Source organism: Copadichromis virginalis, linkage group LG20 (assembly GCF_057382275.1).
Source record: "Copadichromis virginalis isolate Kocher_CV1m ecotype Utaka linkage group LG20, C_Virginalis_male_GT1.1, whole genome shotgun sequence".
NCBI classification, from domain to species: Eukaryota; Metazoa; Chordata; class Actinopteri; order Cichliformes; family Cichlidae; genus Copadichromis; species Copadichromis virginalis.
The window spans coordinates 18,114,456-18,133,441 of record NC_140637.1 but is presented as its reverse complement, the minus strand read 5'-3'; the positions used below and the strand labels follow the sequence as shown (position 1 = coordinate 18,133,441).

The 18,986-nt window shown below is 43.3% G+C and overlaps 1 protein-coding gene across 2 annotated transcripts in view; it reads left to right on the top strand.

The window, feature by feature from the left end:
• camta1a (calmodulin binding transcription activator 1a) overlaps positions 1–18,986 on the top strand; it is a 279,253-nt gene that overhangs the window by 198,489 nt on the left and 61,778 nt on the right. For both annotated transcript variants that reach the window (XM_085442815.1, XM_085442814.1), the window contains exon 6: positions 18,340–18,411. In XM_085442815.1, the coding sequence (XP_085298941.1) occupies positions 18,340–18,411 (72 nt within the window). The remainder of the gene's footprint in view (positions 1–18,339; positions 18,412–18,986) is intronic.

Below are 18,986 nucleotides of genomic sequence, written 5' to 3'. Positions count from 1 at the left end.
TGAGCACGGTTAAACTAACTTTGCATACTTTTTCAAAATTGTGGACACACACATACTTCCCATCAAATGAAATACAAAAAGGGGACGGTGGGATTAACGGATCAGTTCCCAATTTCCCTCAGCCGCCCAGCAGTAATCAGATCATCTTGCACCTGACGTGAGGCCTGAATTCCATTAGGCTTTATTAGCAGTAATTATCCCTTGCCTCCACCCCATGCTGTTCTCTCACTCCCCATCCTCCATCATTCCTTGAGATCCTGACATGCCCTCTTCTCCCTACATCCTCTTTACTCCTCCCCCATTTTTTCCAGTTGTTTTCCACCTGTACCCTCACTGTGAGTGTCATAATTCTTGTGTGTTGGGCTCTTTGGCCATTGGCCACATGTTAAACCACGTATTTCTGCTCAAGGTCACATGCATTCATGCACGTGCACGTACATTATGCTTTTACTCTTAGTGGAGCTAAAGATAAGGCCTCTACTATCCAATCAACACTCCTCACCACCCCAGTGGTATTGAGGGGCCCAAAGATGAGGTGGACAATGGTGTGCTCTTTCAGATAGTGTTTCTCACTCAAGCAGGAAGGAGCATGAGGACTACAGAAAAGGCAAAATCCTCCTGGGAACAGCTTTTTACTCCCAGTTTGTGTTCATTTGTCCCTCCGCTCCCCTCGGCTGCCTTTGGGAACGAGTCAGCACTTGTTTTATTGGCCGTTACTGTGTGTCAGGGAGCAAATCGGTTTTTACTCACAGGTGTGAGTGGAGGACAAGTGTGAGTGTTCCATTACTTTTTGTATCAGGTTGGAATTATCTGGGTGTGAATAGGTTTGCCTCTACCTTGCTGTGTTAGTGCAAAAGTTTGCGTTAATAAAAGATGTGGATTTGTCACCAAGCAAGAACAGATTTTATATTTACTTGTTTTTACATGAAAAAATTAGTATATGTGTGTATATATATATATATATGAGGTGTAGCAAAGTAGATGATGGAGCTGATTCCCTCTGTGCTGTTTATTATCACATTTTGTGTAATTATATAATTACTGCTAATCACCCACCTGAGGTGGCAGTGCTCTGCGGCAACACACTATTACAGAACAAACACAGCGACCTCAGCACATCTCACACTCATTAACACACTCCTCCCTCCCTCATTCTCTTCGCCACTCTCCTTTTCTCTCGCTCTCTCTTGCTCCCTTTCTCTACGCTCATTATCTCTTGTCTTTATTTACATGCATGAAAACACACATGCGCACACATGCTTGTGCACACTTTCTAATGTAATGAGGATCCCAATCACCGTAATGAGATGAATAGCATTTCAGCAGCAGATAGGGGAAATTTATAGAGAGAAAATCTTCCCAGCAGGTATGTTTCTGATGTGAAACAGAAAAAAGAAGAAAGCATCCCCAAATCACACCCGATGTTCTATCCCTTCGACAGGCAGTTGGGAGAATGGGGTAATAGTGTAGCGCTGCCATATACTGCACATTAGTTAACTGAATGTGCCAGTCTCCAAATGAGAGAGAATGAGGGTGGGGGGGGGTGAGCGATTCAGAGGCAAAAGACAAATCTCACATTTCAGACTCCATTTCAAAGAACATGAAATTCAATATACCACTCCAATCTAGTGCACGCTGTCATTGCTTATGCCAGTAATAGCAATCAGAGATATTGTATTCACTCCTCTCAGCCTCCCAGTGTCAATTTATGTTTATGTTTGCCAGTAAATATATTAAATGTCATTTAAGCCTTTTCAAGAAGCTGATTGTTTTGCTTTTGTTTTGTTCTGTCTGGTTCTCACTGTTTGTCATCCCGCAGATCTTTGCGCAGGCTTTTATTAATCTGCAGGCTGGATGGCAACTCTCACTAGCACTCCCCAATGCCCCATTGTCATCTGGTTGTGTAAATATCCCTACTAAATTAAATTTTACCCTCTGCAATGGGAACAAATTGGAAAGACACATATACAAATCTAGGTATTGTATTTATACCCGTCAGTTGAAAATTGAGTGACATTTGAGTCGTGCATTAGTGCGGACACCCTCTACATTGTAATGACCACCCCTGTCTGTCCCTTGTTTTTTGAGCTATGTGAGGAGAATTCAGCAGTAGAGAAATGAATTCTTTGGATTAGAAGACCATGCTGACACACATACTGAAAGGCACACAAACAGAAACAAACTGTGTGCTGCAGTAGCTAGGCGCCCACTGAGAGGCATTATGCTAGCTGACAGTACGACAGGATGGCACAGAGAGACCCCCAAACATCTCGCCCACATAATGAGACATGGCAGGAGCACTGGGGCTCCTTCATAAAGAGGAGGGGTGTTTATGTTGGGAGGAGCTATTGGAATGTGACAGTCCTGCGTGCATCCCACAGAGGACATTCTGGACCCCTCTGTCACTAAGTGTATCTGAAGGATGCCAGCTGCAGACAGAGGCTGACATACACAGATCAACTGGCTCATATCTGCCAGGCAGAATGAATTTATCACAAGACAGAGACAGACAACACAGCCCAACCATGAACATCAGATGGAAAAGGAACTTTAATTAAGTCTGTGTGTGTCTGTGGTGTGTATGTGACAGATAACAACCTCTGTTAGGCTTAAAAAAGGCTTGAGACAGAGATTCCACTTTGCACATATTTTTTTCCCCTTTTTCTCCCATATTCCCCTTTATGAACTCTGTAGCACTGCAATTCTATCCACTTTAAAAGTGCAGGCGCAGCACTTTACTCACCAAAGTCTATTACTGTAAAGCACAACTACTGCTGGAGGCCTGTTTGTAGGTACAGTATACACAGATATATAGCCATCTTCATTCTCATCAAGTATCACTTAGGGATACACCATGTTTTCAATGAGCTAATGCGGTGTAACAACGGCTTTCAAACAGTGCCGTCTTTAGAGTAACTTATACATCTAGAAGGAGACGGTCACTGCCATAAGAAACCAGATGAATCTTCATCTGTAACACTGGCTCCTGTATTCATTCAGGCTCGTAAAATCAGCAGGTGGGTAAATTTTAGTGCAAATCTCTTGATTCTAGATTCTCTGTTTTTTAGTATTCCTCTTTGTGGGTATCTTACTGATCACTGTATCTCGCCACAATGTCTGTGACTGGGCTTCCTTTTGGAAGAGCAAGGGAATGTGTGCACACAGAGATGAGGGAGACTCCAATCCAATCTCATTTAGGCAGGAGAGGGCAGAGTGCCACCAGGAACCTCCACTCAGTTACACCTGAGGGGCCTCAGCTATGGAAGGAGGATATGCAGCTTTGCATACAAATTGCTGCCGGGAGCCATTCTCCTGCCCACCTTACACAGGGGTACAGAAACGCTGGTGCCTGATTAACATGAAGGGTATCAACTCTGCTCTGCAAACATGTGTTAAAGCTTGTGATTTTCTCTTTGAGAATTGTATCCATCGCGTGGGCTCGGGTGTCTAGAAACATAGACATGGCATTCCATGACATTTTATGCGATCCATGTGTCATAAAGCTGACATAAAGGTTGACATACAGCTTACTTGACGATGGATTGGCTGTCATAAACATTGATGGGACTACATAACAAATGATCCTAAATTTTCATGGCACTGTTGTGACATTGAACAATGTCGTCTCTGCAATCGAATCCGGAGCTCATTTTCCAAGCACTGACCTAAATCTTAGTAATGTCACTTCGACCAACATGTTATGATTGAATGACTCTGTGATCGTACGCTATTTGTCATAAGAAGTCATTATACAGCGTAAATATCATAATCAAACTGTTATTTGGGAAGCCTGAGGAAATCAACATCTTTCGGTGCCTTTGGGATCCAATTCTGCAGCATAACTGTACATTATGTTTTACTTTAAGACAAAGACACAATAGTCTTTTTGTTTTTGAAAAGGAAAATCTCCTCTCTTTCAAAGTGTGCAGCAACAGCCCTTTTGCTATTTTCCCTCAATAACCTTTTTGACATATGGTAATCAGTAAACACAAATCTATATTCTGTTGTGTCCCGAAACCTTTTCCAAATTGTTCTGAAATAATAGCCTTCTTTCGCTGAGAAAGATGACATTAGACATCTCAAAATAAGAAACTAAAGCAGTTTTTGTATGCCCTTCTTCAGAGGTGTGGACTCGAGTCACATGACTTGGACTCGAGTCAGACTCGAGTCATTAATTTTATGACTTTAGACTTGACTTGAAAAAATGTTCTAAGACTTGTGACTTGACTTGGACTTTTACACCAATGACTTGGGACTTGAATTGGACTTGAACCGGTTTACTTGAAAAGACTTGATATTTTACCCCAAATATAAAATTTAACATGCATATTATATAGAGATTGAAAATGTGACGTCATTCACGGGTAGAACCGCAAAGGATTCTGGGAACTCGTGGCAAGCGGTACTAGCGCACGCAGGCTTTCAATTAAAATCAGTTATACAGCGATAAAAAGAAACACAAAAATGTCAAGAAGCTGTTGTATTATTAACTGCAATAGCCGGTCGCATGACAGCCACGGGAAGCCGACGGGTAAAGAGATCGGTTGTTATCGGATTACGTCGTTGAAGAGAAATTGTTCAAGCCATGTTTCCGAAGTAACAAAGATGCGACGGATGGCCTGGATTGCAGCCATTCAAAGATCAAATATAACGTCCCAGAACACTCCAGCTCACAGGTTAGTCTGCTCCAAGCATTTACACGAAGGTCAGTGTTTTTTAGTAGTTAATACGTCATTTTCATAACATAATTGGTGATATAGGTTACAAGCAAGTCTGGCGCTGAACAGAAATTGTCGCGCTATGCTCCTTTATTTATTGTGCATAAATAGTGAATTGTCCTGACACAATATTGCGTTTCGCTTCTGTTATTATGGTACACTGACAAAAACATATACTTTTATTCACAGGATAAAACAGGTTTTTTGTATCACTAATTGCCCAGTACGATTACAGCATACAATATTGTTGTCACTGCTACATTTCTGTGATGCTACCAGAAATTATTTCCACTACTAATTAATTACCGTTGAGCTCAAAGGTCCTATTAATAAACGGTTAAGGAATGTGTATTTATGACGACAATTTGTGAGACTGGTAAACTTATGATACGTACGATGGTCTTTCGTTCGACACGGTGCGTTTCAAGGTCCTGCACCCATCTGTCGGTAAACTGTACCTGGGCTTGTTGCAGTGACCGGAAGTTACTAAACTTCATGAGTGTATGCACTCACTCCAAGAACCGTATGATTATAAATATGCATATAAATATGCTACGATGAGATAGCTGACTTCATCTAACTAGCAAATGTTGTCCAGGCTATGTTGGTGATACAGTTTTTTTTTAATGTGTATGATATTTTTGTCATGCGATTTTAAAGCCGGTCCTACAACCGCATCCAAGAATAACATGCAGCTTATCTCAGAACTGTCGGTGAAAATTATTCTTGGAGCTAGGTTTAATTGAGCTGCATTTTAAAGAGGTGCAATTTCACAATTTGTGTATATTTTCTAAGTTCACTATTTTGTCATGTGTTGAGAAAAACACAGATTTTAAAATTACATGGTCTAATATTTACATTTAGCATATAACTGCAACATTATTTTTTCTTTTTTTTCTTTTTTTTTTTTTTTAAAGACTCGAAAGGACTTGAAATTCAAAGTTTCAGACTTGTGACTTGACTCGGACTTTTACACCAGTGACTTGAGACTCGACTCTGACTTGCCTGACATTACTTGAGACTTGACTTGAGACTTGAGGATAAAGACTTGAGACTTACTTGAGACTTGCAAAACAATGACTTGGTCCCACCTCTGCCCTTCTTCTATTTGTTCATGTGCGTGTCTGTAAGCATGTGCATATGTGTATGTGTACTCACAGGACAGCCTAGAAACTTAGGGTGAGCCAAGGAGATTGGTAGATTGGTCCCATCCTCATCCGTATGCATGGCCAGGCATCCTCTAGAACTCTTTTGCTTTTAATGATAACTGGTCCCATGCATTGTTTACTAAGATGACAGGTCTATTTTCCTCTGATTTATAGCACTGTGGCATTCAAGGAGATACTGTACTTATTACTTTAAATGCAGTATGCAAAAACAAGTCAAAGAGACAGGCAGAGGGAGGAAGAAGGGAGGGTGTGGACATAAATTAAGGGTCATTGTTTCCCTTCTGCTCCAGACCGAGCAGCTGTTTGTTGAGGTCTAGACAGAGAGTTGAGAGCCGATCACCTTAGGAGGTCATTGCTGCGCTCAGCCCTGACTCACTTGGCTGCCAGGACTCTAGTGGAGGTGGTGGCATTGTCAAACTACCCTGTCAACAACATCTCTATATTTTTTGTTTGTGTATTTGGGCAAGTGGCCGGGCTTCCTCTCTGGATACTTACATAATAACAGAGGAGGGAAACTCCCTCTGGTGGTTGAACAACAGCCTCCCACTCTTTACTGTGATGCAACATGGATCCATCTAGCCCTGACCCTTTCCATCCCCACCTCTGCTACCAAGCAATAGGAAGGAGAGAGTTAAAGAGAAGGAGGTGGGATGTCATTGTTTTGACGGATTTAGTTACAGTAGCACAAAGATCAATTATTCAGCAGAGGCATGCATGGTTGCAGGATTAATGGTGCATGCAGCAGATAAATCAACCATTGGTCTCGAACCTTTCAGGGAGAGGGGAAACAGTACAAGACAAACATAGAAACGTGTTTGACGTTGGCATTTTATATCCATCCTTTAGTATTAGTAACCTTGAGATTTCAGGATAGAATGGGAACGGAGAACACATCCTGCCACAAATAACCGTCCAGATTTTAGGATATAATGTCAAAAAATGTCCACATTATATCATCCTCAATGCCGATTTGGCTCAGAAGGACAGAAGTGTCTCTCCGTCCTCAGACTGTGGAAGGATATGAAAAAGGAGGGCTGTAGTTGCTGTTGAGAGATTGAAACGCTGCTATATATTACAACCTCTGGAGACCTGTCAGCACTCCAACTTACCACCACCACCACCCCCACCACCATCCCCGTGTCTGTCTCTGTCTCTCTCTCTCTCTCTCTCTCGTTTTCACTTTGACTTTGCTCAGGGTCCTTTTCCCTTTCCGTTTTACTGTTACATTTCACATCACACCCCCTTTTTGTATTCATACAATGCATCTATCCATGTTCTTGTCTGGCTGGTTGTACTTGTATTTGTATATGTGTGCACACATCTCTCTACCTGATTGAATTTGCTACATTCAGACCCCCTCCTCCATCCTTGTCTGTTTTGGCTGCCAGGTTGTACCTGTCTGGTATTTCAGGTACGTTTTAGCCCATCTGAGTGTACCTATAATTCCCTTCCTCTATTTGTCTGCCTCCTTTATCTGTCTGTCTCTTTTATCTGTCTGCTCCCTAGCTGCTGCCCCAGCCCAATACAGCCCTCATGGCCTTTCTTCTCCTACAGTTGAAATCACATACCCTGGTCAGGCATCTATCTTCAGACACTAAGCTTCACCCAGCCAGAATGTCAAATCATTTCAGTCTCAGTCATATTTTTTTCTCAACATAATTGTTACAGTGGGACTCTCATTCTGGCCCTGCCACTATTTCAGATTTCTTCACTTTTTAGTTTTGTCCAGAGTGTTTCCAAGAGTTTGCATGAAGCCAAAGTTAACCATTGATGTCCAGATTAGAATTTCAGATAATTAAAAGCGGAGGGAATACGGATGCCTTTGGCCATATCAAAGGGCCTTCGCTCCGCAGAAAGACATTTTGCATATGAGCAATGGTGGAGGAGTGAATAAAGGAGGGAGGAAAAGGGGGAGGAAGTCAGGGAGCCATGCTAGAAGTGGGAGGATCAAAGGAGAGATGGTGGCAGAGTGCTGTCCCCTGCTGTGCAGCTCTGATAAAGACAGGTTAGCGCCACAGGTCTCCTCACTGAGAAGGAGCCAGGCACAAGGCCAGGGGAGATGCATGAACAAGCCAGCTTACAAACATCTCATAATAACTCAGGCAGAAGAAGCCCTCTGAATTAAAATGTCACTTTTCATTTGCTTTCCTTTCCCTCATTTTGGCTCACTGGCTGATTTTTTCCTTCGCTCTCATTCTCTTACGCACTCTCTCTTGTCTGCCTTACCTCACCCCCTTAACCAACCAGCTCCCCCACTCACCAGCCACACATAATATGGACCCCTTCCATTGCATTCCCCACTGTCTTCATCACAGGGCTGCCTTGGGGCTCGCAGGCCCTTCCATCTGCCTGCTGTGAATCTGCAGCTCTCCCTGTCTTTCTTTGCCTGTCTATCTGTCTGTTGTTGCAGTCCTCATTTCTCTGAATCTGAGCTCTCCCAACACACACACAGTCACATTTATGATCACTGGCAAAGTAAAAAAAATTGCCTATTAGATCAATTACTCACCGATTACTATTACACAAAATAAATGGAATGTTTTGTCAGTGTTAAATGTGCCTCACAATGTCAGTATGGTTATCTTTTAGCTGATGGCTCTATAATATACTTTTGTTTTCAGTATGATGCTGTTGACCTTTATTTAAACCTGAAAGTGCCAAACTCAAGGGTATTTGCATTAGCAGAGAAACAACTTCATGTCAAGTGTTATTATTATCATTTTAAATTCAGTTTGTTGGTTTATTATTACAATTCCAGGGGATCTAACGCAGCGGATATAACATAGGAGGCAGCCTATACAGTCAGAACAAGATTGCTGCTGGTTTTATAGCACCTCAATGATCGATGTCATTACTGTCTTTGTTCTCGATCCTTTTAATCCTGCTGTTGAGTCTGGCTGTCCAAATTAGGTGTGCTGCCTTCTGCAGGGACTAAAGAGGGGTGAAGAGACTATAGTTGTAAAAGAAGCACACAGAAGCTGATGAAGGTGGTTTCTATGCTCTGAAGTAGACCACCATCTTACCCAGAGTGTAGGGAATGGAGGGGGCAGCTATCAATCTTTAATTGGGCACTGTGGGCCATAATAAAAACTTGTCAAAGTATGGTGGAACAAAATGAGGGAGAATGAAAGAGACCTACTGAGTGATATGGAAGGCCAAAAAAAAACAACAAAAAACCCTGGTGAGCCTAGTGCGCTTTAATGCAGTGCATATTGGCAGGTGTCACTCTGCCTAATTTCACGCCTCCATAAACCAGTGTGCACACAGACGATCGCCACTTCCAAGTCCCCTCACTTCCTCCCTCTAGCTAACCCCATCTCAGTCTCTGCGCTTTAAAATATAATTGGTTGCATTGGCATGTTCCTCTTTCCACGTGAGAAACAGCTGTGGCTTGGCCCTTGCAGAACCTTTTGTCTCCCTGAAAGCTGGAGGTGCATGCCTGTATGCTCCATGTCAGGCAAAATGTGCAGCTTAAGCACTAAATAGGAGTCTGGTGACAGTTAAGGAAGCACACGGGCCCGTCCGTTCCATCTGTTACACCAGCGTCGTTTGATGTCGACTGATTTGCTTGTTCTTTTGCCTCTGTCATTTGTCCAGCCTGCTGGACTTTAGGCCAGTAGAGATGATGACAAGGGGTGAGCAGTTCAGCCAGCGGTGTGTGTACATATATGTGTGTGTTTGTATGTGACACAGTGGGACTTCCAGAGTTTGACACGAGGACATCCTGTGGCATCAGAGACAGAAACGAGTTCTGATTCTCGATGCCCTCCTGCGACCCTGTGCTGCTCCACAAACCTCTCCTTCCATCCTCACCCTCTTACCCCCCAACTTTCCTTCCTTCTCGTCCTTTACCCGACCCGACCCCCCCCCCCCCCCCCCCATCCCCCATCCCTACTCACCCTTTCTCGCCCCTCCTTCCTGTAGTCTGTGTTTGTGTTGGGAAGATTAAGCTGCTCTGACAAAGCTGTGTTTACAAATATGCAGGCAGAGAAACAGGCCAAGCGACGCTGAATAGGAATAGAATACAAATTGCTTTTTTATCTCTCTTAGGGCCAGGGCGAGAGAAAATGTGTTTGCGATTGTTGCTCCTCCGCCTGTGAAGGATAAAGCCTCAGTACTGGGTTTGGGCTCCCTGTTAGCATTCATTCTATCCTCTCCTCTCTCTGTCTCTCTCTCGGTGTCTCTCTCTGTCCTCCCACTCCCTTTCTTCCCCCCATGCTCTTTCTCCTCTTTGTCTACTCCACACACTCTGTCTCTTTCTCCCCGGCAAAAAGATTTTTTCTTGCTGTTTCCTTGGTAATCATATCTCCTCTTCTCTCCTTTCTTCTCTCCTCCCTAACTCTCTCATGCCTCCTTGATCTGTGCTCCTCTCTCCCCTACATGTGCACTAGTCCCTCTCCTCTCACCTCATTCCCTTAATAATTTTCTCCATTCCTCTCTACCCCCTTCATGTTTTCATACACGCTGAATATTTTTCTCTGTCACTCACGCTCTGTCTTTCTCTCCATTCATCTATCCCCTTTTTTCTCCTTCAGTCAGTAGGACTCGTGATTTACAGTCTGTCTCAGCTCTTCCTTGCTCACACCGGAGATATTAGAAATTTTGAGTGCCTATAGATCACAGCAGGGGGAGAAGGCGTGAGCCTCTGCTAATCAGCCCTAACAGAAGTGTGCAGCATTACAAATCTGGGCTCTCTCTTACAATCAGGCAGCATGTCTGGCTGGCATAACCCACAGCAGGGAATCAGAGGTCTGTGATGTCATCTTCAGCAGGTCTCCATTGTGTGTGCATTTAGGGGCAAACAGTGGGTTGGATGTTTGCTCTTATTAATGCAGAGGACACAGTCCCCTTTTCTATGCTGTGGTACTTTTATCCTTACCTCAGCTAACATAAGCGAAGGTTAATAGACGGTCACAGAGATTCAAACAATGCCATCTATGCTTAATAAGAGGCATCAGTCTCATACTGTGATTCTGCCATTAATTTGTTATTTAAATAAGGACATGTCAGCTTTTAAGGACATTGTTGAATTTGAGATCTGTTTTGCTTGTATGCTTGCTGCAGCTAAATCTTTACCTGTAATCTTCTTCAGCTTTTCCCTCAAAGTATATGTGAATATATATTCATGTTCTGGCTTAATATCTCTTTGGCCAGTCTCCAGCACATGCATTTGTGTTTGACTAAGCGCAATTGAGAGACAGGGTACGGGAAAGCCTTCTTAGACTCAGCTGTTTCCTACCCACTAAAAATGACAGCTAAAACGTGACCTCCAACCTCGTGTCTTTAAGCTGTGGCTTGATAACCTGGCTGCTGTATGCATTACTCCAGTTTTAATTGAATGAAGTGTCTGTCATCATTGAAAGGGCCAGGCATGTAATGCAAACAGTTCCTCATTAGTCTTTTTGCTTTGTGACGTTTTTTCATTTCTATTCAACACCGGCAATCTCGAGGTCAGCTCAAAGGTTAGAGTGATAAGAAAGTGGTGTCTTGAGATAATGACCAGTTTCCATTTACCTTTTCACCTTTTACACATATACTTAGTATCCATTTGTAACCTGCCATCCCCCACGTTTGTATAATTTGCTAACCTCACGCAGACTTCTAACTAAAGCTATTTTGCTTTGTTAAGATGTTCTGGGTTCAAACAGAGATTTTGAGGACAGACCATTAGCACTTCAAAAACAAAGACATTACTTGAGGTACAGTTATAATTTAATATGTAATAGATCTCCAAAGTAAGGCCTCTTTCTGGAGAAAAGTCAGCCTAAGGGAGCGAAAAGATATGAAAAAAAAAACCGTGGAGAGAAAAGTGGACAGAGAAAGTTTGTTACCCTTGCATATGTAGGCTTCTTCTTATATTGTGGCTACTATAGAAACACAGTTTGACTTTTGAGAATCTGACAGAAGAGCTGCAAGGTTTATAGAGCTTTCTTTTGTTGACAGCCATCAATGACTTGACTGCTGTCGTAGGCTGAGGTCAAGGCAAGATGTCAGTTGGCTCTTTGTGAAATGTAAAAAAAAACAAAAAACTGCCCAGTATATCCACTTGTCCAGTCATTTCACCTCTTTTTGTGAAAAGGTTTTCAGCATTTCTGTTTGGCTTACTTTAAGTGAATTGGCCTTTATCCAGTGCTGCAATCAGAAAATATATAGCTACAGTAACAAAACTGATCAGGGTTTGTTTATTTGATTCAATTCAATTCAATTCAATTTTATTTATATAGCGCCAAATCACAACAAAAGTCGCCTCAAGGCGCTTCATAGATACAGAGAAAAACCCAACAATCATATTTGATGTGTTTATATGTATGTTCCTCCATCTGCAGCATGACCGTGTCAACTGAAATGCCACAGTAAGTGCAGACCTAAAGAGTTAAGTCATGGGCATTTACTACATCCCCCCTTTCTCTTTATATTGATATGTCAAGGCACTTACCATCTAAAAGGCAAAACCAACAACTACCTATTTAAACACAAGCATGAATGTGAGTCTTTTACTGTAGATTTTATTTACTTAGCTACCTCTGTTATAAAGAATTTCCCTTGATGATTCTATAAGAAATATTTCCTTTGGCTGCATTTTTAAGGCTGGTCTGAATGTGTTCCACTAACACAAGCTGCATTTTCTTTATAACTGTACGTAGAACGCAACTGGGAAAAACTGTATTTTGCCTCCTGTACGGGCAGTGCAGGTGTAACTTGATATACTTGTGTCTTTGTGTGTTGGAATGTGGTGGCATGCCGTAGGGCCCATGCCACCCCTCCATCCCATTAGCTGAGCCCAGCCCCTGCCTGTCTCTGCTTTAACCTTGGCCAGCAGGCTGGAGGAGAGGGAAAGTAATTCTAACCTTAAAAACCTGCTGATTAAAGCTAGTTTGGTGGAATTCGATTCCACTTAATACCTTTGGCTGTGAGCCCAGCTGGCTAGCATTAGCATCAACAGACACAGTGTCTTCAGTCAGGGAGACAGACGTGCATGGGCATGAGCGTGAGCTTCCTCTCGCATGTGCGGAAACGTATCTATAAATCCTATATCCTCTCGTCTGTCTTTTTACCTCTGTATTCTTCTTCCCGTCTCTGATCCTACTATTATTTCTCCCCCAACTCGATATGTAATTCTTGTATTCCAACTTCACTGCCAAGGTTTTTCTCCGGAAAATGTCTTTCCTCGGTTTGGTCTTGAATTTCTAGTTTTCCTCAGCCTCAGGAATGAAGCTAGACAGAGTAAAGGTATTCAGTGTTGCAAGTGGTCAGGGGTTTCTCTCTAACTGCCTCAGTCCTGTTATTGTTTTTCTCTTGAACTTGATGTATAGCTGTGTTTACACGTCCAGCGTGGCTAATTAATTCTCCTCTTCGGGGCCTGTTTATCAACTGTTTGTGTTTATTTTACAATGAGTATGCTATTTTTAGAGACAGTCATTTCCATAACATTTTTCCAGAGCATCATTTGTTTTGCTTTGTTGAGGAATTTAGGTTTGTTTTCCATTTTTCTCCTCAGCTCAGGCGCAGTCTGCCAATTCATTTTGTAGCTCGCTCAGTTTTGACTGATTTAGAAGCAGCAGCTGGTCTAGTGGAGAAGACTGGAGAGATAAATCTAAGCCTCTTTTGATTTATTATGTATAATGTCTCATCAGCCGTTGCTAAGGTCTTCAGATGCACTGAAGAATTATACCGTTACATCTTTACAAGTTGTGGCTTATTTAAAGGCGTATAAAGAAGAAAAACCTAATAAAGAAAACATAGCAGGGATAAAAAACCACTGCCATAGTGCCAGTGCCATACCAGAGCTCTGCATTTTCCCTCTCTCATTTCTTTACAGGCATCTACTGTGTATTATGGGCATTCTGGGCATAGTGCCACCTTACCAGACACTATAGATAATTTGATTCCCACTGAACGATTGGGAGAGAGCAGAGCGGGGAGGCTGACTGTAAAGAAAGCAGGTGAAATGCAGAGCATTACGGTATCAGTCGAAAATGAGCTCATCCTCCAAACTGGAAGTGGCACTTTTCAGCCCTAAGTCATCTAATCACATCTGTATAGAGCCAGAAATCGTTGGTTGATCAATAGTCATCATGGATGCTGTCAATGGCCAGGGTAGTTTGAATTTTGCATGGTCCATGAATCTCTATTGAGTATGGATTTTGTGTTCCCTCCATGGATGGGGTTGTATAGTACTGCCTGATTGGCTGCAGTGTGAGCTCTATTTATGCTGTTGTGCCCCAGGCTGAATCACCTGCCCCAGGCATCCATATGAACAGACATATGCAAACATGCACACAAACAGAAGTACACACACACAAAATGATACATTCCCGCTAATGAAGCAGTGAGCCAGAAGTGGCTTCACTAGGTGGATATCCATGTCAACAACTGTTTAATAGTGCAAAGCAAGTCATTCAATACAGCCAGGCCTAAAAAAAATTACACAAAATCCAACAGTAGGTTATGCTCATCCGGAGCAATGATAGAGTATGTGCGAACAAATGGTGAGAAGGAAATATTAGAGGATACATGAGTCTTACATAAAAAGATAGAACAATTCTACTTGAAAGAGTTGGCCTGACGTGATAAAAGGGAGCTGGATGGAGGGAAGAAATCATAAACAACAGGGTATTATTTTACGAAAATGCCAGGCAAGTTATCCATGTACGTGCACATTCCTGTGTGCCACTAAGTGAATGTGTATGCATGTGCGCTCTTCACAGTGGGACTAACAATCCCACAGAAAGACAAATGTGTGGCAGCTTCTGACAGTAACACGTTTGCATCACGGCAGGAAAACAGCAAATTGCCAACATAAATAAGGTGCCACGCTCTGATTAGGACTGTCTTCACACATCATTATGGTCTAATGAGAGAGTTTCCCCTCTCTCTCAGTCTCTTTATAGCTGCATGTCTGCTTGCCGTATTGCCTTCACAGACTTTGCATTTTACTAGCTCCTCTCTTGCTGCGCTTGACACCTGTCAGACATGATGGATGAATGTAAGTGAGGTGTCGCCAGGGCAACAGGCAGGCCAGGGGCAGTGGTGGCCTCCAGAGGCAAGACAGGTAGCCAGTGGTGGCTCTGCTTTTATATCTGAAGGCTTTATTTAAGACAAACTGTCTGGCCTGATTGCCCCGTGTGAACTGCGGTCCTGCCCTACTTCAGATGACACCCCAATTGGGAGGGGTTTTAGGGGGCGAGGGGGTCGACGGGTGTTTGGGGAGGGGTTCAGTCCTATAATACCCTCTCATTGGGTCATGCCAGCATTTCATTGCCTTGGCCGCTTGCTTGAGTGACAACACCAAATGAATTTGCTGCATCAGTGTCTGACTTTGGAGGACACACGTCGCTGTAACTCTTTTTTCTTGCTGTCCGCAGTGACAGCACATGAATACATTATGGACACACTACTTGTGAATTCTTCTATAAACTGCTCTGTGTCATTCTTCCGCTGTGCCTCATATTCGCACACGACGCCACACTAATAATAGATCCACATTTGCGTGGCCGTGTTTGTGAGCACGTATGCAATTATGTGGGGGGGGGGGGGGTTCGATGTTTTTGTATCAGTGTGCAAACGCTCTTCAAAATTACACATTGGGAAACTTTACTTTTTATGCGAGGACATGTGTGTATGTGTCTATAATTATGGTTTAATTGCTTGCCCTGCGATGTGCTGTCATCTGTCACAGCTCAAAGACAGCAAATAATGGTTCTGCTGCCATCACTTTGTCACCCAGACACTCAGCATGCAGAAAGCAGCAGAAACACCAGTAACTGATATGCGTCTTGAATTACTGATAAGCGCTCAAGTATGATGAGCTTTGTGTGTATGGGCGTGCTCGTGCTCTCAACATTTTCTTGGTATGCCTTTGTATCGGGGTCTGTTGTGATTTCTTCTGTAAGTATGCATAAAGCTGTGTGCATGAGTGTCAAAGCCTGTGGTGTGTGAAAATGTATGATTCTGAGTGGGTGTCGTTTTGTGCTTGAGAACTCCATGTCTAATTTTGTGAGTTTGTGTGTGTGTGTGCAAATGTGTGTGTTTGTAAGAGTGAATTGGTGTTTATGTTACAGTAGAGTAAGGGTTCGCAGGCTTATGGATGTGTGTGTGTGGGGAAAATGTGTTTGATGCCTTGTGTATATCGGCAATGACAGGTGCAACAGTTGTGTTATGCTTTAAGCTGCTTGTTTGTCTGGCACGCTGCTTTGTGTGGTTGAGAAATGGAGTAAACAGAGGGAAAGGAAAGCAGCCTGGGGGCTAATTTATTCACTCCCCAGTCGCCCTAGTCACAGAGGCCTGTTGCACCGGCCCACCTGTCAATCCAGAGGAGCATGCCATACCGTTATACCATCCAACTGTACACTGCCACACCACACTCTCAGTGGGCCAAGCGCTTTAGGCTATAGCAGTATTAACCATGATATATTAATAAACGCTCTGTAATCAGAATGAACAAGACAGCAAGTTTTGGGTTTTTTTGAGCGACATCCAGAAGTTTGCAATTTTCTGTGTGCTGTGAAAGTGCAAAGTCGTATCAGTGCTGGCACTGAAATTTAAAGTCAAGCGTTACACAGACAGAAATTTGGCATTTCTGTTTGTAAGCACCTTTCACAGAACTTTCAACACATGACTGTAGTGAAATGCATAAACAGTTTAATGCCATATAGACCAGTGTCCTTTGTTGCATCACTAATCTCTTGAAAAGGGTCCAAAGTAGAGTTTGTGACATAAATGCTCACGAAACTGCACAGGAGAAATGTGCGAGACGATAGCTGTTGTAGTCGACTGTAGTAATGTGATGTTCAGTTCACTGTGGGTGTGGGAGGAAGTGTCTGCCCATTGCCAGCGTAGAGTAATGGATGGCAGAGCTATGGGAGTGGGAGGAGGCATACATCCTTTTTCAGACAGCTGTAATGGATGAGAGTACAGCAAAAAATAAGAACAGGAGGCAGTCTGCATGCATTCACCCTCTCAAACTCTCACATGCAGAGTTCAGTAGTATTGAAATGAGTTCACAAAAGATGTGAATGGAACAATGGAACACCTGGTGAAACAGTCAAGGCTAATTTGACTCTTGTTAATTGGTCATAAGACTCCTATGGGTGAACATTCTGGATATACGCAGCCTCACACATGAGTTTGTACTTGTGTGTGTGATGTATTTGTGTTTTAACTGTGTAATGTGCCTTTTTTTATCCATTTGCCCAGTCTGTGTTGCTGTACAGTGCTAGCTGTAATTAACAAGGCAGTTTGATGTTGGCAAGCTACTTTCTATATATACAGGCAAACTTCTTCTGTAGGCCATGCATAGTTAACCAGGTTAAAGAAGACAAACACATAGCACACTTCAAGGTGCCTATTTATCATTAAATAATGTAGTCCTCTTTCTGCCCATTCACAGCTCCCCAGGAAACCTCCCTTTACTTACTCGACAAGTGTTGAATGATGATGCTGTACCTTCCTGTGAACATGTGCATATGTGCATGTGCACTTTGACTAACAGTGTATGTATCACCACAGCTGGTAGCTCTCCTAATTTCTCATCAGACATTTATACCAAAGAGGACTTGGATGAAGCTCAGCCCTCTCAGCCTTCTCCTCTGCCTTATTCCTCTGGGAACCAGGCTTCATGTCTAAAGAACAATCCATTTTACCCTTGCCTTTTCTAAATATTGTATCACACAAAATCACAGCCTGTGTCCTAGCTGGTGAGGGTTATGGAAGGAAGGAGTTTTGTAGACTTTTTTGTTGCTGCTGTAAACAAGCAAAAGCCCTGCCATCCCTTTAGGTCACCTGGGAGCCACGGCCATGAGTCTCCCAGAGAAGGATTGGGAAGGAGTGGGGATGGAAGGAGGTTAAGTGCTGCCTTGCTGCTGTTCCTCAGTGCGTGGTGCTTCGTTGCGTTTGCCTCTGCTGCCGGCTGGTGAAAAATGTCTCCTGGCCCCTCCGCCAGATATCAGGATGCGTTATCAGCCCCGCCTAGCTCTTTTCACTGTAACGAGCCCCCAGGCACAGTATTATCTGTTTACGATAAGGATATTAATAACACTGTGCTTTAGTTATGTGCAGGGTTGCCCCACGGGGTGATGGGGGGGTTGAAGTAAGAAACACCTGAATCATTCTGTCAAAGGTACTTTCCAAGGAGGACAGGATATAAGTGGAAAAGAGGGAGAGGGAACCGGGGGAGAAGTCATATGGTTATGTAGGGACAGTGATGAAATGCTGGTTAACCCATCCAGTTTCTCCCATCAGCTCACTGTCTTTGTTTTCAAGAACAATAGCTTGGCCATCTGCCAGCAGGTCCTTGTGGGAGTTATCATACGGAGAGAAGAGGTCAGGGTTTCAAAGGTCACAGCTGCCATGGTTAGCTGAGAGGTCGGTCTATTTCCTGGACTTTACTGTTGTGTAATGTGCTCTTTTTGTCTCCCTTTTCTGTCTTTCTCTGCTATCTCACTTCTGTCCAGTGTCTATATGGCTGCTACGTCCACTCCTCCATCATCCCCACCTTCCACCGTAGGTGCTACTGGCTTCTCCAGGTAAGAACTCCCCTTTGCCTCTTTTACAGTTCACCACGCTTCAGTTTACTGAAGACTCTAACTGCCAATTCACAAGAACTTGAATGAGTTGCGTGATATCACTTTCTATTTAACCGGAGCATTTTCTCGTGACAGCCAGCAGGGACACATCAACCTATCCCTCCACTACCCCCTCTCGGCCTTCTCTTTTCTCTTCCCAGCTTCCATTTTCCTTATCTTTCCCAGTCATTCAGTTTTCTGATGGCATTGCCCATACACGCCGTCCAGCACGGCCGGTATCTCAGTCAGCTAAAAGCTTTGCCATCTCCCCTGTCTAACAGCTGCAGTGATGGGCAGTAAAAGCATGATGGAAGAGGTTCCCTGTACAGTATAGTGTGCTTATTGTGGGTCGTCAAGTCTGCAGGCTGAGAGTGGTTGTAAATAGTAGTCCTTTGATCACCTACCCAATACGTCTCATCATTCTCGTTTAGCATGGCAGCTATTATTGTTGGAAGGTGTCTGATACAGCCATTCACACACCAACACACACACACACACACTGTTTTAAGGGAGCATAAAGCATACACACAGAGGAA